This window comes from Helianthus annuus, chromosome 16 (assembly GCF_002127325.2).
Source record: "Helianthus annuus cultivar XRQ/B chromosome 16, HanXRQr2.0-SUNRISE, whole genome shotgun sequence".
NCBI lineage: Eukaryota > Viridiplantae > Streptophyta > Magnoliopsida > Asterales > Asteraceae > Helianthus > Helianthus annuus.
In genome coordinates, this window is record NC_035448.2 from 41262524 (window position 1) to 41285983 (window position 23460).

Sequence of the window (23460 nt, forward strand, 5' to 3'; positions counted from 1 at the left end):
CCGCACCCGCAGCAGCGGTATGCGGAGGAGACGCAGGGAAGTCGAAGAAAGAATACCCCGCATCTCGGGATTCTGCAATACAAAGAGCATTAATGAGTATTTCCCACCCATGGTACATACAAAACAAGGAAAAGGGATATACTTACCAGCAGCAACTGCAGGTTTCTTCTGCGCCGGAGCAACTCTCCTGGTCTGCAGTCTCCGACGTTTCGTTCACCACCACCAGCAGCCTTCTGCTCTGGCCCCCTTTTCTCTCCAACAACGGGGGGAACCACAGCAGTTCCACCCGCAGCCGCACCACTACCTATAACACCCAAACCCTCAAGGGTGTCAGATACTACCACGTAATCGGTATATCTCCAAGAACAAGATCGATAGGTACCTGCGGCTTCAAAAACTGAAGAAGGGGCAGCTGAGCCTTCAACACTCCCCTTGCCACGACCCCGCACGGTCTTCTTCACCGTTTTCTTCTCCACAGTCTTTTTGGGGACACGTTTCTCAAACTTCCCCAAATCCGCAAGGATACCTGGATTAACACAATCAACAGAACCGGTCAAAAAGATAAACTGAAAAAACTAATGCCACGTAAGACGTACCTCTTGCGTCTCCCGGAACCGGGGCATCCAGCACCGCTTTCGACGGCACGCGGAAGTTCTTAAGAATTTCAAGGTTGAAACCTTTCTTCAGCTCAACCGCAATCAGTTCAACCTGGCCCTTGAAATCGGGCTCAAACATTCTCCACAAGCCAACCGCATCCGCTGATACATGCATGCAGGTTATTACAAAGGCTTAGGAAATAAGGAAAATAACAAAGTGTAAAGAGCTTACCACCACCCTGTTCCCGCAAAACGGGCCTTTCCTTCCTATCCGGTCTGGAGAGCATCATCCGCAATATCCACAGTTGATCATTATCCAACTTCTTGAGTTCAATAGGCCGCAGCCTAGAGAACCAGTCCACGGTCTTTGCGGAAGCAACAGGAATATCTTCATCAGAAACTCCAACGTTGACATTCCTGAAAGACATAGTAGCATAGACCGCACAGGCTTTCACGTAGAAGAACCTCTTCTTCCAGCCTGTCACACCCTTAGGGGGCGTCATCAACTTCAGACTCCCATGCCGTTGAGTAAACGAGAAAAAACCGGTGTTCACCGTCAACTGGTAGAACCGCCGGAAATTCTCCACTGTAATGGGCAAGCCATGGGCACGGAATGTGTATTCAAAATTCCTAATTCGGAACATTCCGAAATGACTAAGTTGGGAGATATGGAGGTGATAATACTCCAATACCTCCGCAACAAACACCGTCACCGGCAACCTAAGGTTGCCGTCGTTGAAAAAATCAGCCCACAAGGTTATATAACCGGCCGGAGCATCGGCACCGGTGTCCCCCACTTGTGGGTAGGTAGCATTCCAATCTTTAGCCATCTGCACAGTGGCCATCAGGGTTTTAAAACCACCCTTTGACCACTTCAACACCGGTAACCCACCACCGGGAACGTCAACATCATCATCTTCGTCTTCATCAGCCGATACTACCGGCTGTTCAGGGTTTTCACCCTCCACATTGTGTGGATTGGATGGTTCAGCCATCAGAAAATATCAAAAATATGAAGGAACGTGAGTCGAAAAACCAAAACCCTCACTGGAACTTCAAGGAATTTCGTCGGAGAAGACAAAGAACAGGTTTTCTCTCACCGGCAAATTTTTGAAATTTCAAACAAGTGAGGGGAAACCACGAACGGTTTCCCCTTATATACCCATCGCAATTAATGCGGAGGGAGAAAACAAATGATCACGTTCAAAAAGGGCGAATCGTATGACACCACGTGTCGAGCGCCGTTTCCGCTGACGGTTATCACGCGCGCGTGGCCGCCCACGCGCCTGACACAAGAGACGTTTACACTCTTCGCTACAGTGCATTTAATGCCTCGGGCAGTGCAAACGTCCTTTCATTTCAGCACATGCCAGGAAGATCTCACCAACTCACACGTGCGATCAGCCACGTATGCAACAAAAAGCGACTACATTATCCAATTATAAGCGGCATGCGGTTTCTCTGGTATACCGCACCATAACCCATACCGCATGTCGTTTTTTAACATACCCCTAAAAATAGGTAAAAATATATATCTCTACACTATAAGGGGGTATAATACCTATCCGCACTACCCACGAGCACACGTGGAATATGCGGACATGACACACACGAGCCCGTTCGGGTGTGTCAGATGCTCAGAACCAGCGTTGGCCGTTGGACTGAACCGCATCCCAGACACAGGGGAACCACATTGCCTTCATTCTCTTCAAGCTTCAAATCCCTCCTGTCCGGTTCACAACCGCAGAGGGTACATGAACACCTTCTTTAACAAAAGGAAGGAAGGGAATGCACGCGAACGCACATCAGCAACCCTGTCTCCTGAACCTTCAAGAGCTACATCCGAGCCACACCCGCTTCGAGCAAATGTGGTAATGCAAAACCACAGACACTCACGAGGAGCTACGGACATAACCATAGCTTCCGCAGAGTGGTTGCTACGGAAGAGCCAAGCTCACTCCACATCACCGAACAATGCTACTGCAAGGCAAACTCGGTATTGGAGCGGGAAGGTAAGTGGCTCCAAAACGAACGCAGAACAGCGCTCTAAATAAACCCTCGTCGAACAACAAGCGTCCGAACAGCGGTAACAAGTCTGCTTATGACTTTGGTAGCCCGACTATGGGCCGCATAGAATAAACAATGGTGGGCATACCCTTGCCTATGACCATGTTTATTTACCCATAGTACGAATATACATTGTTCGACCAAACATGGCCAACAATGACGCAACGAGGTAACCGCAAAGAACGTGCGGTTACTAAAGAGCTATGACGATAAACACGAAAACCCAACAAAAAAGGGATCGTCGTCTCATAACTAGATGCTGAACATAGAGCTTGAGCAAAGCACTTGCAAGCATCAACAACTCTTGATCCCAGTCTCAAAGATTGGTCCAAAAGTTTCTTTTCTTCTTCATGCACCAATTCAACAATTGGTATGAAGAAAAGACCACCTTTAAAGGGTGGGAAACCTCCACATACCTTCGAACCACCATCTCAGAGGTTGGTTCGAAGTTTGTGCAGCATTACTAACAAGGTCTCCAAGAGACCTTCGGCACAACAACAGGTGGCAAGCCACCTGGTGACATAAATCGGCTGAGAATCTCGCATCAGACGAAGATTCCTTCACCGATACGGAAGAGGCGTCAGATGACCCTTCCAGACCTCCAGCTTGATTTACATACAGAAAAGACCACACATGGTCTAGGATCTTCTCCAGACTCCAAACTACCTTCCAAACACCATAGTCCAGTACTCCTCCCACATACACCTTGTATGTGGCAGCAACACTAGACTGGGGGGACTTGAAGGGGTATGGTCCCAGATCTCGCGTCAGCATCGATCGCGAGTGACCATTACCCTTATCAAAACCCGCGGATAGGTAACAACCTACTTGTGCCCATGCGGGAACGCGTCGACACAAGGGTTGAATCCAATCTATCTAGTAACAAAGGAGGACTTACATGGAACATGAGAACGGTAGAGTGATGCGACATAGCATCACATCTGGTGTATGAAAACGGAAGTATTCACAGCGATGCGGCATCGCACCGCATCCAGTGAACACTTCTATCAATACAAGAAAGCCTTACCTTAGGCATAGAAGAAGATAAACGTAGCGGTACGGCTGACACCGCACCATACGGACATTTTCGTCACGACAAGGGATGCAGGCAAGACGACGATGCGGCTAGCACCGCATCTCGCGTATTCCTTGATCACAAGTAGGAGACGCGGTGACTTCAGATGTTACCGCACGTAGCGATGCGGCTTGCACCGCATCCTATGCACTCAAGCAAGTGGTACTGACACCACAGTGCAAGTGGCACCAATGGCAGTTACCTGTCAGAGCTACGTAAGCAATGGACTGACGTGGCGTAACCTCCATAACCGACGAGCCTGACACACCTGAAAAGGTGCAGCACGTCGTCAGTCCATCCATCATCATCCTCCTTCACTCCTCGGCTATAAATACCAACCCCAAACCAGGTTTGAGGTATCTTCTCACAACTCTCTCACTACTACTACTATCTTACTTTGCTTCCCAAGCAAACTACTGATTCTCACGCCGGAGAGTGGTAACAAGGAGCACCCCCCACCCCATCCTCCTTGTTACGAGTCACGGCTTGTTTCCTTGTGCAGGAGATCAACCACCGGTGATCCAGCCAGCGATCCTCGAGAGGAAGGGATTAACCCTTCTTGACGAGATCAGTGTGTTAACCCTGCCCGGTTAACCATTGTTTCATCAACATCTAAACCGTTCGTCAACCTCCCAATGGTGGATACATATTATGAGAAGTAAATAAAAAGGCAACCCTATAGTTGAGGAAGCTCCAATTATGGACCAACCTCCAACCACTAGACTCATTTGTTTCTCATCATTGACACAACATGATATGTGCAATCCAATATCAATTAGTGTTGATTGTTGTTACCATATGCTTCGAGTTACAAATTCTGGTTCATATGGCTCCACTATTTACACAACACACAATAGTGACGGTGTAAAAATTCACATAGATAGACCCAAATTAAATATAGTGAAAAACCATTTGATCAAATTCGTAGAGAGAATGAAAATTCCAACACCATTGTCACAATAACCATCCTTGACAATTCGCACAAAAGGACTAAATTTTGGCAACATGAACGGACAAACCATTGCCTAATGACGCCTAGTCGAGATTTTGGTGACGAGAATGGGCGTACCACATTGAACGATGGTGCCAAAACCCATATAATTGCTAGGGTAAAACAAGTTTCTTTAAAAGATTTGTTATAATAAGTGTAAAAGAACCATTTTACAAATACTTTCAAAAGGCAGTTTAATGTGTTCGATTTATAACAAATCAAAATAACAATATATATATTATAAGAAAGTAAAGAAAAGGGTAAAAAAAGATCATAAAAGATGTAATTTCTGGCTTTTGAAATACATAAAACTCCCAGCCTAACAAGCATCTGGCATATTGGGGTATCTCTTCTACAGTTGAAATAAGTTAAACAGGTCACAAAATTGATGGAGCACTTCTTAAACCCTAAACTCCAAAATTATCATGTACATGACAGACGGCTCTCTTTTGAGACAAAAATATTTACAACTACAATAATAAGAAAACAAACCAACACCTGTCGCACCTAGTCATCGATCGTCTCAATCTCTCCCATCATAATCCTGTTGCTCACCACATTAAACCCCAACACCGCAGGACTCACCTTTTTTCCTTTCTTCCCCTTCTTCTTACCTCCACCCTTAGCGGAACCACCATCTGCAACCACCGCTTTACCACCGCTACCACCAATTTCCGAGTCCCAAAACCCATCACTGACGGATTTGAAATCCCCACTCACCTTTTGATCATTCCCACCTTGGAAGGCGATCTCAAGGACGTCTGAAGGCAAGAAATCTTTGTAATTGAGGAACTTGTCTATGAATTCATGATCAGGGTCATAAGATCCAAGGTTCTCCTTGAGCAATATCTCTGCTTCTGATCTAGATTGCTTCAAACAGAACTCCAGAAAACTTGTATCTATAACAATTAAATGTATGAAATAAATAAGTAATAAATAATAACATTAAATTCAAAAAAAAAAAAAGTTGAGATCCTGTAAACCTTTGGTTCCAAGAAGTCTGACACATTCATTCTTGCACCAGTCTCTGAAATCCATAGCCTCTGCACAAATACAAGATCATATTCAAAAAACTTATTAATCAGCGTTATGGAATTGCCGTTATCTTAAAGGAAGTGACTTTACCAGAACGCTTAGCCAACACATCTTGTTTCCCCTTTAACGCGGGAGAAGAAGAAAGAGAAGTTTCCTGTCTGCCACCCACAGACTTTTGGCGGTTTATAGATATTCCTTTTCCAGGAGTGTTAGTGTTCTTAGCCCAACTTCCTTGACTTGCAAGTTGCGGAAAATCAGACCTGCATGCATCAACCACATACGCTTATAAACAAAGAAATATAGATACTAAACATGCGTGAAGCTATGAAAAGAGGAAGATAAAAGGATGTACCCTTTTGTTTCTTGCTTGGGGTGATCCAATGGACCCCAAAACAAATCATCGTCAATTTTGCTTTTGGATTGTGACATCGTCTTGATAGGAGATGCTGCAGCCTTGGCAGGAGTTTGAGGTTTTTGTATTGGTGTAGGAACGGGTATTTGCGAAGAAACTTTTTTCTCTTGTTCCTTGAGAATGTCCCTCAAAGAGGTGTGTTTTGCGGTCTTACCTGAATCGGTAGACCACGCTGGAGCAGGTGATGAGGGGACAGTCTCCCCTTTCCAAACAACAAAATCTCCAAGTGAAGGACCAGAAGGAATGGCTGGCAATGTAACGGTAACCTTCTCCTGACGTGAACTTTTGCTTTTCTCGTTTGGACTGGAGCTCACAGGTATTTCAACAGGAGCAGCAGCCACAGAAACCTTAGCTCCTGCAGCCTTGGCTTTTGCAGACTTTTTGCGACTCCTTTTTGACTCTTTAGTTTCAATAAAGTTACCTTCTTCTATCAGATCAGAGGTTGCAGAATTCTTTTCACTGGATTTCACCGGTACTTCTCCAGCCAGATGTTCATGCAACTGGCCCTTGTTCTGCTTCTGATTGTGGGAAACCTCAGAAGTGGTCGTGGTCAAATCTTTCTTGGCTTCCATAGGCTTGTGGTCTGAATGGCCAACAACACCAGCCCAAGGGGTGGTAGACATGTTCATTGACTTTAGAGATGTCGAAATATCAGATACAGTCATCTCTGAAGAGGCTTTGGCTTGGGCTTGGGCCTGGGCCCTCCGCTGCTCTTCCTGCTGAATTTCTAATAATGACTTTGGCTTAAACCCAGGAGCAGGCTTCCAAGCTCGTTGGCTACTATGAACTTGTACGTTATCGTTATCTTGTGGGTTAACATCATTAGGCTTGCTTGCATCCTCTTCAGTAACCACACTAGATTTGGTCTCTCCAGCTTCAGCTTCATTGACCTCGGTCAATTCAGTTTCAGAATGCTTAGGCAGCTGTGTTTTAGATGCTGACTTGGCCATGTCAGACGATTGTGCTTTTGCCTTATGTTTCTTTGACTTCTTGTCATTAGCTTTCTTAACCTCAACAGGTTTTGCTTCTTCCAGACTATGGAGTTCATTAGACTGTTCACTCTGAACAGTTGATGGCTCAATGACATCAGTTGGCGGCTCCTCCAAAATATCGTCATGTTCAACAGCTTCTTCCACAACCACAGGTTTTTCATAATTGTCTGCAGGATCAGAAACGAAACTAGCATTGGAGGTAGGTATCGTAACATTTTGACCTGTTTTCAAATCAACTGCCATTTCTTGCTCCTGTTCCCGACCTTCATTTTGTTGCATTGTATTTTCCATCAACTGATGGGGTAAATGCACAGCAGCTTGAGGAGCAACTGCAGGCATACGAGCAACTGTATCCTGCATATGAGGAACTTGATTTTGCAACATGTCATGTAGTGAAGGATTGGGAACAGATAGCCCGGGGGTCAGCATCGGTCCACAAGACTGCTCACCAAACCGTTGCATGGAATGTTGGTCCTTAAGCACCTGTGAAAGAAGTTGCTGGCGCATCATCTGCTGCATCTGTTCCTGCTTTTGTTGCTGCTGCTTAAGCAACAAATAATCATCCAATACCAACGGGTGTTGTGCAGGTATGGGAATCTGAGGTTTCAACTGTGACATTTGTTGCTGTTGCAATAGACTTATTATTTGATCTTGAGGGAGCCCAGATGAAAGAAGCTTTTCCAGAGTTAGTGGACCAGAAGGATTGTCAAATTGTAAACTTGATAGTGAGGGCATATTTTGTGTTTGCGGCCTTTGGGGGACTCCAAAGGCTGACTGAAGAGGGAAATGTTTATCCTGAAGTGGATCCAACCCAGGTCCACCTTGAACAGGGAAGTTTGACCAATTGTTCACGGTGGGGGTTGACCTATCTGACAAGCCTTGAAGAATGGACATGAATTCAGGATTTGAAGGGTTTGGTATCATGTTTGATTGTGGAATTGCGGGGTCCTGAAGCACATCAGGTTTAAGACCGCTCCCAGACCAAAGAGAGTAAGGATTAGACGAAGATTTTTGCCGTTCAAGCTGCATCATCTTCGCCAACTGAAACAGGTTATCCCCACTCTCTGTTCCTCTGGCTGGAACTGAACTAGAGTTCCCAAAGTACCCATGCATACCTATAAAGCAAACAAATTCAGTCATAAAAGAATAACAAACATCACATGTTATGAACTATGAAAGCAAAATCATTTTACAACAACCTTCAGAGAGACCACCACTCATGAGAGACTCTATAAACCTATTCTCAGCCTCTTTACTTGAGCCATGGTGAAATACTGGGTCATTTTTCAACATAGCATGCTCACCCAACCCTGCTTGAACCTTACTGGATTCATCATTGATTTCACTTTGTTTGGCAGCACTAAATCCAGGTGGCGGTCTGACTTTTGCACGCAGGTGAGGCATGACATCACCAAGTAATGCAAATGGCGAGTCTTGTGGTGCATTTGCAAGACGTACTAGAAGATCTATCCCAAAGTATCCAGCTTCAAACCACCCTATGATATCACTGCCAGTAAAAGGACCTTGAATTGCACCCTGAGGATCTTTGTAAAAAAGAACTAGGTCTTCGGGTGAGGATTGAGAAACTATTCTTGTTTCTTCTCGGCCCATAATTCCAGGTGGTTGCCTTTTGATAACTGGATTTGTTAAACTGCTGCCACTCCATTCATTGGTTATATCCTTTTGGGGCTGTGACCATGACCTCATGTCACCGGAGATGTCCCTCAAGTCAACTGGGTTTGGTTGACCACGTCCAATGGATACTGATCTCCAAGGTGCACCCGGCATCTTTGATTCTCCTGTTGCTGCAAACACAAATTGATCTATGGTCAATTCTCAAAGGTTCAAGCGTCTTATGACACAAAATAATCTGAACATATACGTTTGAAGCTGTCAGCAGTCTCGTCTCTATAGTTGTCAGATGCAAGTGACAGATCTTCTCTACTCCCTGCTAAAAAAGTCGTATTAACAACAGTCATGGAATAAATTATAAACTCAATGCATATCTTGAGAAAGATGTATTCTCCGTACCAAGTTTGGTTCTTCTTGACTGAGGATCAACCGCATTAAGCCCACCTGATCCATCTTTAGCAATTTGGGGAGCACCGCTACTTAGAATGTCCCCTTTGTCAATCCCCTTTAATATAAACTGCAAACAAGATAACCTGATTTTATTCCTGCTACGTTTAACAGAAAGTATTACTATTTAAACTTACCAATTCTTCTGGAGTAGGTGAAGTAAGTGCAAGTGGCTCCAGTACTTCCTCCTGTGTTAGTGAGGGCACTGGTACCACACCATCTAACATCATTCCACCAGCTTTCATATCAGTTATCCTGTACACATCAAGAAGCTTTGTCCTGCTATACCTCATTGGTGACACGTCATCATTCCCTCTGTCACCAACAGAGGCTCCCCTACCTCGTCCAACAGAGAAGGTTGGATTATAATGTTCCCCACGTCCCCGACCATGAGAAAACATGGAAGTCGGCTTGTTTAAACCCGGGCTTTGCTGATGTGGCGGGTCTACTCTTGCTCGGTTGAGTGCTGAGTTGGATCTCCACGGGCGAGGATTGTCAGCCTCCCGTTCACGAGGGATGTCATGCTCATGAATGACATCAGTTTCCTTGTCATCAGGGCCCCACCGTGTGTTCCACTTACTCTCACGTCGCTGAACCTGATCATGGTTTGCATCCTTGTTACCAGAATCACCCCATTTATCAGATGGGGTGTGGCGTGATTCACCATAGTGTTTCCCAGATGAGTTGTCAGCCCACCGGTCCACCTTGCGGTTATCCCCAACTCCAGCCTCTTTTTCACCCTCCCGCCACCTGTCTTTGCGAACAAAGGCAGTTGTGTCTCTTTCCTCATCACGCCACCTTTCACGGTTATCAAGCACAGATGGCCTAAACACATCTTTCTTCTTTTGGGAATCAAGGGTGTGGTTGTCATTTCCAGGTGATTTCATAAACTCCATGCGGTTGCCAAATGTTGGGAAAGGACTGGTGGGGCCCTCCTGTAAAACAAAGAAAGAAAGGTACTCAACAACCAAAGCTGGAAATATAGGAAGATGCTATTTTTTTAAAAAGTACAGCTGCCACATACACCAGTTAAAGTTCCAGTCTTATTCTCGCCAGGTTTCGAGAGAAGCCACTGTGGTGAAAGTGGAATGGAACTGTCAGACCCTAGCCCATCTACACAACATAACAGCCAAAAGAAACAATTAGCAAATCCACACATGAGTTTAAATACAATAACAATCACTCAGAAAGGTCAATAAGATGCCATTGCTATACATCTAAACTTGTCTTCAAATGAACCTGGATCAGAAATAAGTCGAGTAACCAAAGTAATTGTCGCATTAACAAATACTAGACCAGTTGTTAGGTACTAACTGTAGAATATTAATCAACTCAAAGTCAATCTATAAAACTGAATCACATCACTAGAAGACAAAGATGAACATCATTGAAACACATGTGCCATGTGATCTTCAAAAAGCCCTAAATCTAAAGTACTCAGTTATGACAAAATTTTACTCAGTTTTCCTCACTTTTTAAGTACAACTGTACAAGTATGCATGAGTCTACCACAAAGGGTTCTAGGGAGTAATATTTTGTGCCAATGCAGCTAAATGTATAGCGTAAACAAATTAAAGAGAACCATTGGTCCCATATAACGATCGAATCCTTTGCGAAGATTAAAAATGCATAAATAAACCTTAAAATGTTAATTCTTTGTGATTTTAACTGTTTCATGAGCAGAGTTAAAGTGAAAAACAAAGCAAAAAATAACAAATTACCATCACAAATCAGCATAAAATGCTATATAATCCCATACAGGCCTTTTTACCATACTCAATAACCACATAGGTACATAAACACCGATAAATTACAAGCATATATCAAACCGTATGATACCGAAACATCAGTCCTGAAATCGAAATGATAACAAAAATAGATATAAACATAGTAAACAAACCACTAACTAACGTCACTCTCAAAATACACTCAATACCACATAAATCAACCTCAACACAAATTATTCCACTATGTTTATTCCAAAACCCTAAAAACCACCACCGTACAAACAAACAAATCGTCAATAGAACAAATTTCATAAAAGCGATACACACAAACACACACACACACACATATATGTATATATATACATCCACGCCCTAAACATTAAGCGAATAAAATTGCGTCACATTTCGTATCGCAAAACACTAAGCGGCTCAGAAACCAGTGACGGAAAACAAAAACAACGGCGTTAAGATAAATGCATTCACAAATCGACAGAGAAATTAGTGAAATCTGTAGACATAAGATAGGGTTTTGAGAAAATAAAGGAGAAAGTATGAAGAGGATATGAGTAGAAGAAAGGTGAGTGAATAACCTCGGGAGATCTGAGAGTTATGAAGAGGAGAATCGAAGTTGGTGGAGGCGGCCATTGATGATCGGAGAGAGGTCGTCGACGCCGAAGAAATAAGGGTTTGTGTTGGCTGCGTCAAGGAAGGTGTGAGGGAGATAGACACGAGTGCGGGGGAAATATAGCAAGGGCATACGGAGTCGGGATAAAAAAAAATTGTAAAAAAAATTGTAAAAAAAAAAATAAAAATTGGAAATTAGATTTTTTTTTTTTTAACTAGTGGCTACTAACACACCCATTAAATCTACTCGTAAATATATTCGAATGTGTATTATGGGATTAGGATACTCAATCAGTTAGATACGAACACGTTTGCTAGAATCATTGATGTTGCGAGTATCAATCACTATATTTAGGACGACTTTGAATCTATGTTTACCTGTTTTTCTTTGTAGCTTGTGATCATTGGAACTGATTTCATTGATTAGTGAGATATCACATCCGTTTTCTTATAATTCATCTTGTTAGGGATTTTAAACTTTTGATTAGTGAGATATCAGACGTGTTTTCTTAATTGGTGAGTTAAAAGATATGTACGAGTGAGTAGTAATAAGTATTATGAATACTGCTGCTCCAAAGAAAGAATGAGATATTTGTTTAGATATAGATTTCGTTCTTCCTGTAGAGTATTAGTGTATGTAACAATTACGCATTTACATGTATTTTCGAGTAATGAGATTAAACTAACAAAATGAAATAAGCTAGACAAAATGGATGATACTCAAAGATTCAATCAAACATTTGGATGGAAATTATTGTTATTGTGATTTGTTGTTGGTTTGAATACACATTTTTAAGTCGTTTTTGTTTGTTTAATTGTGTATCATATCTACTTTGTTGCTAACTTTCTTTCAAATAAGATATGTCCCCGTATTATTCTTTAAACCACATTCTCTTGATGTAGAAAAGTCCCTTTATTTGAGGGTAATACAAAATTAGCTCTACTTTATCCAATGGGAAACTTTAGAGTTCATCCTTTAGTTGTTCAGGCAGTGCAGTGCTTCCTCTCGAGATATTGCTGTATAGATCCTTCCCAGTCGAACAAGGAGTCTGTATTACTAATTGGCTTGATAGTTCAAGTAGTAAAGAACCTATGTGGTAGTTAAGTGTGTATGTGCTAGAGGAGAAATTTTAATGGCTTTGCTTTTATTAATAAGAAGAATAGTTTAATGCTTGGTTGGTTCCTGTGGTTTGCAAATATTGCAGACTTGGTCCTAGTGGTTTACTAATTACAGAGTTGGTCCCAGTGGTTGCAAATTTTGCACTCGGGTGATCCTTGTCACTAACCCATGTTAATTTTCTCAGTTAAATATATCCAAAATGACTAGATTGCCCCTGAACAATTAAAAAAAAAAGATGGTCCACCTTATCTTCTTCATCCTCTCTGTTGGTGCATATTTTGTATGTCTGCCACTGTGCGAATAGGCTAGATAGAGCGTGTGTTGAATATTATATAGAATAGCGTTGGCCGTTGGACTGAACCGCATCCCAGACACAGGGGAACCACATTGCCTTCATTCTCTTCAAGCTTCAAATCCCTCCTGTCCGGTTCACAACCGCAGAGGGTACATGAACACCTTCTTTAACAAAAGGAAGGAAGGGAATGCACGCGAACGCACATCAGCAACCCTGTCTCCTGAACCTTCAAGAGCTACATCCGAGCCACACCCGCTTCGAGCAAATGTGGTAATGCAAAACCACAGACACTCACGAGGAGCTACGGACATAACCATAGCTTCCGCAGAGTGGTTGCTACGGAAGAGCCAAGCTCACTCCACATCACCGAACAATGCTACTGCAAGGCAAACTCGGTATTGGAGCGGGAAGGTAAGTGGCTCCAAAACGAACGCAGAACAGCGCTCTAAATAAACCCTCGTCGAACAACAAGCGTCCGAACAGCGGTAACAAGTCTGCTTATGACTTTGGTAGCCCGACTATGGGCCGCATAGAATAAACAATGGTGGGCATACCCTTGCCTATGACCATGTTTATTTACCCATAGTACGAATATACATTGTTCGACCAAACATGGCCAACAATGACGCAACGAGGTAACCGCAAAGAACGTGCGGTTACTAAAGAGCTATGACGATAAACACGAAAACCCAACAAAAAAGGGATCGTCGTCTCATAACTAGATGCTGAACATAGAGCTTGAGCAAAGCACTTGCAAGCATCAACAACTCTTGATCCCAGTCTCAAAGATTGGTCCAAAAGTTTCTTTTCTTCTTCATGCACCAATTCAACAATTGGTATGAAGAAAAGACCACCTTTAAAGGGTGGGAAACCTCCACATACCTTCGAACCACCATCTCAGAGGTTGGTTCGAAGTTTGTGCAGCATTACTAACAAGGTCTCCAAGAGACCTTCGGCACAACAACAGGTGGCAAGCCACCTGGTGACATAAATCGGCTGAGAATCTCGCATCAGACGAAGATTCCTTCACCGATACGGAAGAGGCGTCAGATGACCCTTCCAGACCTCCAGCTTGATTTACATACAGAAAAGACCACACATGGTCTAGGATCTTCTCCAGACTCCAAACTACCTTCCAAACACCATAGTCCAGTACTCCTCCCACATACACCTTGTATGTGGCAGCAACACTAGACTGGGGGGACTTGAAGGGGTATGGTCCCAGATCTCGCGTCAGCATCGATCGCGAGTGACCATTACCCTTATCAAAACCCGCGGATAGGTAACAACCTACTTGTGCCCATGCGGGAACGCGTCGACACAAGGGTTGAATCCAATCTATCTAGTAACAAAGGAGGACTTACATGGAACATGAGAACGGTAGAGTGATGCGACATAGCATCACATCTGGTGTATGAAAACGGAAGTATTCACAGCGATGCGGCATCGCACCGCATCCAGTGAACACTTCTATCAATACAAGAAAGCCTTACCTTAGGCATAGAAGAAGATAAACGTAGCGGTACGGCTGACACCGCACCATACGGACATTTTCGTCACGACAAGGGATGCAGGCAAGACGACGATGCGGCTAGCACCGCATCTCGCGTATTCCTTGATCACAAGTAGGAGACGCGGTGACTTCAGATGTTACCGCACGTAGCGATGCGGCTTGCACCGCATCCTATGCACTCAAGCAAGTGGTACTGACACCACAGTGCAAGTGGCACCAATGGCAGTTACCTGTCAGAGCTACGTAAGCAATGGACTGACGTGGCGTAACCTCCATAACCGACGAGCCTGACACACCTGAAAAGGTGCAGCACGTCGTCAGTCCATCCATCATCATCCTCCTTCACTCCTCGGCTATAAATACCAACCCCAAACCAGGTTTGAGGTATCTTCTCACAACTCTCTCACTACTACTACTATCTTACTTTGCTTCCCAAGCAAACTACTGATTCTCACGCCGGAGAGTGGTAACAAGGAGCACCCCCCACCCCATCCTCCTTGTTACGAGTCACGGCTTGTTTCCTTGTGCAGGAGATCAACCACCGGTGATCCAGCCAGCGATCCTCGAGAGGAAGGGATTAACCCTTCTTGACGAGACCAGTGTGTTAACCCTGCCCGGTTAACCATTGTTTCATCAACATCTAAACCGTTCGTCAACCTCCCAATGGTGGATACATATTATGAGAAGTAAATAAAAAGGCAACCCTATAGTTGAGGAAGCTCCAATTATGGACCAACCTCCAACCACTAGACTCATTTGTTTCTCATCATTGACACAACATGATATGTGCAATCCAATATCAATTAGTGTTGATTGTTGTTACCATATGCTTCGAGTTACAAATTCTGGTTCATATGGCTCCACTATTTACACAACACACAATAGTGACGGTGTAAAAATTCACATAGATAGACCCAAATTAAATATAGTGAAAAACCATTTGATCAAATTCGTAGAGAGAATGAAAATTCCAACACCATTGTCACAATAACCATCCTTGACAATTCGCACAAAAGGACTAAATTTTGGCAACATGAACGGACAAACCATTGCCTAATGACGCCTAGTCGAGATTTTGGTGACGAGAATGGGCGTACCACATTGAACGATGGTGCCAAAACCCATATAATTGCTAGGGTAAAACAAGTTTCTTTAAAAGATTTGTTATAATAAGTGTAAAAGAACCATTTTACAAATACTTTCAAAAGGCAGTTTAATGTGTTCGATTTATAACAAATCAAAATAACAATATATATATTATAAGAAAGTAAAGAAAAGGGTAAAAAAAGATCATAAAAGATGTAATTTCTGGCTTTTGAAATACATAAAACTCCCAGCCTAACAAGCATCTGGCATATTGGGGTATCTCTTCTACAGTTGAAACAAGTTAAACAGGTCACAAAATTGATGGAGCACTTCTTAAACCCTAAACTCCAAAATTATCATGTACATGACAGACGGCTCTCTTTTGAGACAAAAATATTTACAACTACAATAATAAGAAAACAAACCAACACCTGTCGCACCTAGTCATCAATCGTCTCAATCTCTCCCATCATAATCCTGTTGCTCACCACATTAAACCCCAACACCGCAGGACTCACCTTTTTTCCTTTCTTCCCCTTCTTCTTACCTCCACCCTTAGCGGAACCACCATCTGCAACCACCGCTTTACCACTGCTACCACCAATTTCCGAGTCCCAAAACCCGTCACTGACGGATTTGAAATCCCCAGTCGCCTTTTGATCATTCCCACTTTGGAAGGCGATCTCAAGGACGTCTGAAGGCAAGAAATCTTTGTAATTGAGGAACTTGTCTATGAATTCATGATCAGGGTCATAAGATCCAAGATTTTCCTTGAGCAATATCTCTGCTTCTGATCTAGATTGCTTCAAACAGAACTCCAGAAAACTTGTATCTATAACAATTAAATGTATGAAATAAATAAGCAATAAATAATAACATTAAATTCAAAAAAAAAGTTGAGATCCTGTAAACCTTTGGTTCCAAGAAGTCTGACACATTCATTCTTGCACCAGTCTCTGAAATCCATAGCCTCTGCACAATCACAATACACGATCATATTCAAAAAAATTATTAACCAGCGTTATGGAATTGCCGTTATCTTAAAGGAAGTGCCTTTACCAGAACGCTTAGCCAACACGTCTTGTTTCCCCTTTAACGCGGGAGAAGAAGAAAGAGAAGTTTCCTGTCTGCCACCTACAGACTTTTGGCGGTTTATAGAAATTCCTTTTCCAGGAGTGTTAGTGTTCTTAGCCCAACTACCTTGACTTGCAAGTTGCGGAAAATCTGACCTGCATGCATCAACCACATACGCTTATAAACAAAGAAATATAGATACTAAACATGTGTGAAGCTATAAACAAAGAGTGTACCCTTTTGTTTCTTGCTTGGGGTGATCCAATGGACCCCAAAACAAATCATCGTCAATTTTGCTTTTGGATTGTGACATATTCTTGATAGGAGATGCTGCAGCCTTGGCAGGAGTTTGAGGTTTTTGTGCTGGCGTAGGGACCGGTATTTGCGAAGAAACTTTTTTCTCTTGTTCCTTGAGAATGTCCCTCAAAGAGGTGTGTTTTGCAGTCTTACCTGAATCGGTAGACCACGCTGGAGCAGGTGATGAGGGGACAGTCTCCCCTTTCCAAACAACAAAATCTCCAAGTGAAGGACCAGAAGGAATGGCTGGCAATGTAACGGTAACCTTCTCCTGACGTGAACTTTTGCTTTTCTCGTTTGGACTGGAGCTCACAGGTATTTCAACAGGAGCAGCAGCCACAGAAACCTTAGCTCCTGCAGCCTTGGCTTTTGCAGACTTTTTGCGACTCCTTTTTGACTCTTTAGTTTCAATAAAGTTACCTTCTTCTATCGGATCAGAGGTTGCAGAATTCTTTTCACTGGATTTCACCGGTACTTCTCCAGCCAGATGTTCATGCAACTGGCCCTTGTTCTGCTTCTGATTGTGGGAAACCTCAGAAGTGGTCGAATCTTTCTTGGCTTCCATAGGCTTGTGGTCTGAATGGCCAACAACACCAGCCCAAGGGGTGGTAGACATGTTCATTGACTTTAGAGATGTCGAAATATCAGATACAGTCATCTCTGAAGAGGCATTGGCTTGGGCTTGGGCTTGGGCCTGGGCCCTCCGCTGCTCTTCCTGCTGAATTTCTAATAATGACTTTGGCTTAAACCCAGGAGCAGGCTTCCAAGCTCGTTGGCTACTATGAACTTGTACGTTATCGTTATCTTGTGGGTTAACATCATTAGACTTGCTTGCATCCTCTTCAATAACCACACTAGATTTGGTCTCTCCAGCTTCAGCTTCATTGACCTCGGTCAATTCAGTTCCAGAATGCTTAGGCAGCTGTGTTTTAGATGCTGACTTGGCCATGTCAGACGATTGTGCTTTTGCCTTCTGTTTCTTTGACTTCTTGTCATTAGCTTTCTTAACCTCAACAGGTTTTGCTTCTTCCAGACTATGGAGTTCATTAGACTGTTCACTCTGAACAGCTGATGGCTCAATGACATCAGTTGGCGGCTCCTCCAAAATATCGTCATGTTCAACAGCTTCCACAACCACAGGTTTTTCATAATTGTCTGCAGGATCAGAAACGAAACTAGCATTGGAGGTAGGTATCGTAACATTTTGACCTGTTTTCAAATCAACTGCCATTTCTTGCTCCTGTTCCCGACCTTCATTTTGTTGCATTGTATTTTCCATCAACTGATGGGGTAAATGCACAGCAGCTTGAGGAGCAACTGCAGGCATACGAGCAACTGTATCCTGCATATGAGGAACTTGATTTTGCAACATGTCATGTAGTGAAGGATTGGGAACAGATAGCCCGGGGGTCAGCATCGGTCCACAAGACTGCTCACCAAACCGTTGCATGGAATGTTGGTCCTTAAGCACCTGTGAAAGAAGTTGCTGGCGCATCATCTGCTGCATCTGTTCCTGCTTTTGTTGCTGCTGCTTAAGCAACAAATAATCATCCAATACCGACGGGTGTTGTGTAGGTATGGGAATCTGAGGTTTCATCTGTGACATTTGTTGCTGTTGCAATAGACTTATTATTTGATCTTGAGGGAGCCCAGATGAAAGAAGCTTTTCCAGAGTTAGTGGACCAGAAGGATTGTCAAATTGTAAACTTGATAGTGAGGGCATATTTTGTGCTTGCGGCCTTTGCGGGACTCCAAAGGCTGACTGAAGAGGGAAATGTTTATCCTGAAGTGGATCCAACCCAGGTCCACCTTGAACAGGGAAGTTTGACCAATTATTCACGGTGGGGGTTGACCTATCTGACAAGCCTTGAAGAATGGACATGAATTCAGGATTTGAAGGGTTTGGTATCATGTTTGATTGTGGAATTGCGGGGTCCTGAAGCACATCAGGTTTAAGACCGCTCCCAGACCAAAGAGAGTAAGGATTAGACGAAGATTTTTGCCGTTCAAGCTGCATCATCTTCGCCAACTGAAACAGGTTATCCCCACTCTCTGTTCCTCTGGCTGGAACTGAACTAGAGTTCCCAAAGTACCCATGCATACCTATAAAGCAAACAAATTCAGTCATAAAAGAATAACAAACATCACATGTTATGAACTATGAAAGCAAAATCATTTTACAACAACCTTCAGAGAGACCACCACTCATGAGAGACTCTATAAACCTATTCTCAGCCTCTTTACTTGAGCCATGTTGAAATACTGGGTCATTTTTCAACATAGAATGTTCACCCAACCCTGCTTGAACCTTACTGGATTCATCATTGATTTCACTTTGTTTGGCAGCACTAAATCCAGGTGGCGGTCTGACTTTTGCACGCAGGTGAGGCATGACATCACCAAGTAATGCAAATGGCGAGTCTTGTGGTGCATTTGCAAGACGTACTAGAAGATCTATCCCAAAGTATCCAGCTTCAAACCACCCTATGATATCACTGCCAGTAAAAGGACCTTGAATTGCACCCTGAGGATCTTTGTAAAAAAGAACTAGGTCTTCGGGTGAGGATTGAGAAACTATTCTTGTTTCTTCTCGGTCCATAATTCCAGGTGGTTGCCTTTTGATAACTGGATTTGGTAAACTGCTGCCACTCCATTCATTGGTTATATCCTTTTGGGGCTGTGACCATGGCCTCATGTCACCGGAGATGTCCCTCAAGTCAACTGAGTTTGGTTGACCACGTCCAATGGATAATGATCTCCAAGGTGCACCCGGCATCTTTGATTCTCCTGTTGCTGCAAACACAAATTGATCTATGGTCAATTCTCAAAGGTTCAAGCGTCTTATGACACAAAATAATCTGAACATATACGTTTGAAGCTGTCAGCAGTCTCGTCTCTATAGTTGTCAGATGCAAGTGACAGATCTTCTCTACTCCCTGTTAAAAAAAGTCGTATTAACAACAATCATGGAATAAATTATAAACTCAATGCATATCTTGAGAAAGATGTATTCTCCGTACCAAGTTTGGTTCTTCTTGACTGAGGATCAACCGCATTAAGCCCACCTGATCCATCTTTAGCAATTTGGGGAGCACCGCTACTTAGAATGTCCCCTTTGTCAATCCCCTTTAATATAAACTGCAAACAAGATAACCTGATTTTATTCCTGCTACGTTTAACAGAAAGTATTACTATTTAAACTTACCAATTCTTCTGGAGTAGGTGAAGTAAGTGCAAGTGGCTCCAGTACTTCCTCCTGTGTTAGTGAGGGCACTGGTACCACACCATCTAACATCATTCCACCAGCTTTCATATCAGTTATCCTGTACACATCAAGAAGCTTTGTCCTGCTATACCTCATTGGTGACACGTCATCATTCCCTCTGTCACCAACAGAGGCTCCCCTTCCTCGTCCGACAGAGAACGTTGGATTATAATGTTCCCCACGTCCCCGACCATGAGAAAACATGGAAGTCGGCTTGTTTAAACCCGGGCTTTGCTGATGTGGCGGGTCTACTCTTGCTCGGTTGAGTGCTGAGTTGGATCTCCACGGGCGAGGATTGTCAGCCTCCCGTTCACGAGGGATGTCATGCTCATGAATGACATCAGTTTCCTTGTCATCAGGGCCCCACCGTGTGTTCCACTTACTCTCACGTCGCTGGACCTGATCATGGTTTGCATCCTTGTTACCAGAATCACCCCATTTATCAGAGGGGGTGTGGCGTGATTCACCATAGTGTTTCCCAGATGAGTTGTCAGCCCACCGGTCCACCTTGCGGTTATCCCCAACTCCAGCCTCTTTTTCACCCTCCCGCCACCTGTCTTTGCGAACAAAGGCAGTTGTGTCTCTTTCCTCATCACGCCACCTTTCACGGTTATCAAGCACAGATGGCCTAAACACATCTTTCTTCTTTTGGGAATCAAGGGTGTGGTTGTCATTTCCAGGTGATTTCATAAACTCCATGCGGTTGCCAAATGTTGGGAAAGGACTGGTGGGGCCCTCCTGTAAAACAAAGAAAGAAAGAAAGGTACTCAACAACCAAAGCTGGAAATATAGGAAGATACTATTTTTTTTAAAAAGTACAGCTGCCACATACACCAGTTAAAGTTCCAGTCTTGTTCTCGCCAGGTTTCGAGAGAAGCCACTGTGGTGAAAGTGGAATGGAACTGTCAGACCCTAGCCCATCTACACAACATAACAGCCAAAAGAAACAATTAGCAAATCCACACATGAGTATTTAAATACAATAACAATCACTCAGAAAGGTCAATAAGATGCCATTGTTAAACAATCTCATTGAAGTCTACATGTCTCCAACAGCAACATATAGCTATACATCTAAACTTGTCTTCAAATGAACCAAAATAATTGTCGCATTAACAAATACTAGATCAGTTGTTAGGTACTAACTGTAGAATATTAATCAACTCAAAGTCAATCTATAAAACTGAATCACATCACTAGAAGACAAAGATGAACATCATTGAAACACATGTGCCATGTGATCTTCAAAAAGCCCTAAATCTAAAGTACTCAGTTATGACAAAATTTTACTCAGTTTTCCTCACTTTTTAAGTACAACTCTACAAGTATGCATGAGTCTACCACAAAGGGTTCTAGGGAGTAATATTTTGTGCCAATGCAGCTAAATGTATAGCGTAAACAAATTAAAGAGAACCATTGGTCCCATATAACAATCGAATCCTTTGCGAAGATTAAAAATGCATAAAAAAACCTTTCGATGTTAATTCTTTGTGATTTTAACTGTTTCATGAACAGAGTTAAAGTGAAAAACAAAGCATAAAATAACAAATTACCATCACAAATCAGCATAAAATGCTATATAATCCCATACAGGCCTTTTTACCATACTCAATAACCACATAGCTACATAAACACCGATAAATTACAAGCATATATCAAACCGTATGATACCGAAACATCAGTCCTGAAATCGATATGATAACAAAAATAGATATAAACATAGTAAACAAACCACTAACTAACGTCACTCTCAAAATACACTCAATACCACATAAATCAACCTCAACACAAATTATTCCACTATGTTTATTCCAAAACCCTAAAAACCACCACCGTACAAACAAACAAATCGTCAATAGAACAAATTTCATAAAAACGATACACACAAACACACACACACATATATGTATATATATACATCCACACCCTAAACATTAAGCGAATAAAATTGCGTCACGTTTCGTATCGCAAAACACTAAGCGGCTCAGAAACCAGTGACGGAAAACAAAAACAACGGCGTTACGATAAATGCATTCACAAATCGACAGAGAAATTAGTGAAATCTGTAGACATAAGATAGGGTTTTGAGAAAATAAAGGAGAAAGTATGAAGAGGATATGAGTAGAAGAAAGGTGAGTGAATAACCTCGGGAGATCTGAGAGTTATGAAGAGGAGAATCGAAGTTGGTGGAGGCGGCCATTGATAATCGGAGAGAGGTCGTCGACGCCGAAGAAATAAGGGTTTGTGTTGGCTGCGTCAAGGAAGGTGTGAGGGAGATAGACACGAGTGCGGGGGAAATATAGCAAGGGCATACGGAGTCAGGATAAAAAAAAATTGTAAAAAAAAATTAAAAATGAAAATTGGAAATTAGATTTTTTTTAACTAGGGACTACTAACACACCCATTAAATCTATTGGTAAATTCATTCGATCGTGTATTTTTTTTTTGAACGGCCAACGAATCCTTCAAATGGGCTACTGGCGAAATTCACCATATCGGGATACACTCGCCTTCCGAACCGGGGAAAACCCTCACCTAAGGCCGAAGCCCGTGAACACTCGCCCGAAGGCACGACAGTGCGGTGAGGTAAAACCCGCTCAGTTCAAGGATCGAACTAGCGATCGCCGCCTACTCGCCTAGTCTCCCATCATCACCAGGTGCCGCAGAAACTAAATGCTAGGGGTAGGAATTGAACTTGGGTCACTTGGAACACACGGTCTCTCCCTAACCACTCCAACACTAGCTCATTGGCCATTCGATCGTGTATTATGGGATTAGGCACCCAATCAATTAGATACGAACACGTTTGCTAGAATCATTGATGTTGCGAGTATCAGTCACTATATTTAGGACGGCTTTGAATCTTTGTTTGCATGTTTTTCCTTGTAGCTTGTGATCATTAGAACTGATTTCATTGATTAGTGAGATATTACATCTGTTTTCTTATAATTCATCTTGTTAGGGATTTAAACTTTTGATTAGTGAGATATCAGACGTGTTTTCTTAATCGGTGAGTCAAAAGATATGTACGAGTGAGTAGTGATAAGTATTATGAATAGTGCTACTCCAAAGAAAGAATGAGATATTTATTTAAATATAGATTTCGTTCTTCCTGTAGAGTATTAGTGTATGTAACAATTACGCATTTACATGTGTTTTCGAGTAATGAGATTAAACTAACAAAATGAAATAAGCTAGACAAAATGGCTGAT

At 42.8% G+C, this 23460-nt stretch overlaps 2 protein-coding genes across 3 annotated transcripts; both read right to left on the reverse strand.

Moving 5' to 3' along the window:
• Positions 1-4990: 4990 nt before the first annotated feature.
• On the reverse strand, positions 4991-11721 carry LOC110919582 (protein ESSENTIAL FOR POTEXVIRUS ACCUMULATION 1-like). 2 transcript variants are annotated; one of them, XM_022163855.2, is made up of 11 exons: positions 11565-11721; positions 10272-10360; positions 9385-10182; positions 9200-9317; positions 9051-9116; positions 8368-8973; positions 7074-8283; positions 6117-7043; positions 5855-6024; positions 5713-5772; positions 4991-5628 (listed from the first exon to the last, which is right to left on the reverse strand). In XM_022163855.2, exons 1-11 carry the CDS (start codon positions 11617-11619, stop codon positions 5237-5239), a joined length of 4491 nt encoding a protein of 1496 aa, XP_022019547.1. In that variant the 5' UTR covers positions 11620-11721; the 3' UTR covers positions 4991-5236. The 2 variants fall into 2 exon arrangements, with proteins under 2 accessions (XP_022019547.1, XP_022019546.1); XM_022163854.2 differs by having other exon boundaries at positions 6117-8283.
• Positions 11722-15806: 4085 nt separating this feature from the next.
• LOC110915022 (protein ESSENTIAL FOR POTEXVIRUS ACCUMULATION 1-like) lies at positions 15807-22543 on the reverse strand. The gene is made up of 10 exons (XM_022159643.2): positions 22394-22543; positions 21081-21169; positions 20189-20986; positions 20004-20121; positions 19854-19919; positions 19171-19776; positions 16923-19086; positions 16672-16841; positions 16525-16584; positions 15807-16444 (listed from the first exon to the last, which is right to left on the reverse strand). The coding sequence occupies exons 1-10, from the start codon at positions 22446-22448 to the stop codon at positions 16053-16055; spliced, it is 4518 nt and encodes a 1505-aa protein (XP_022015335.1). The 5' UTR covers positions 22449-22543; the 3' UTR covers positions 15807-16052.
• Positions 22544-23460: the final 917 nt, after the last annotated feature.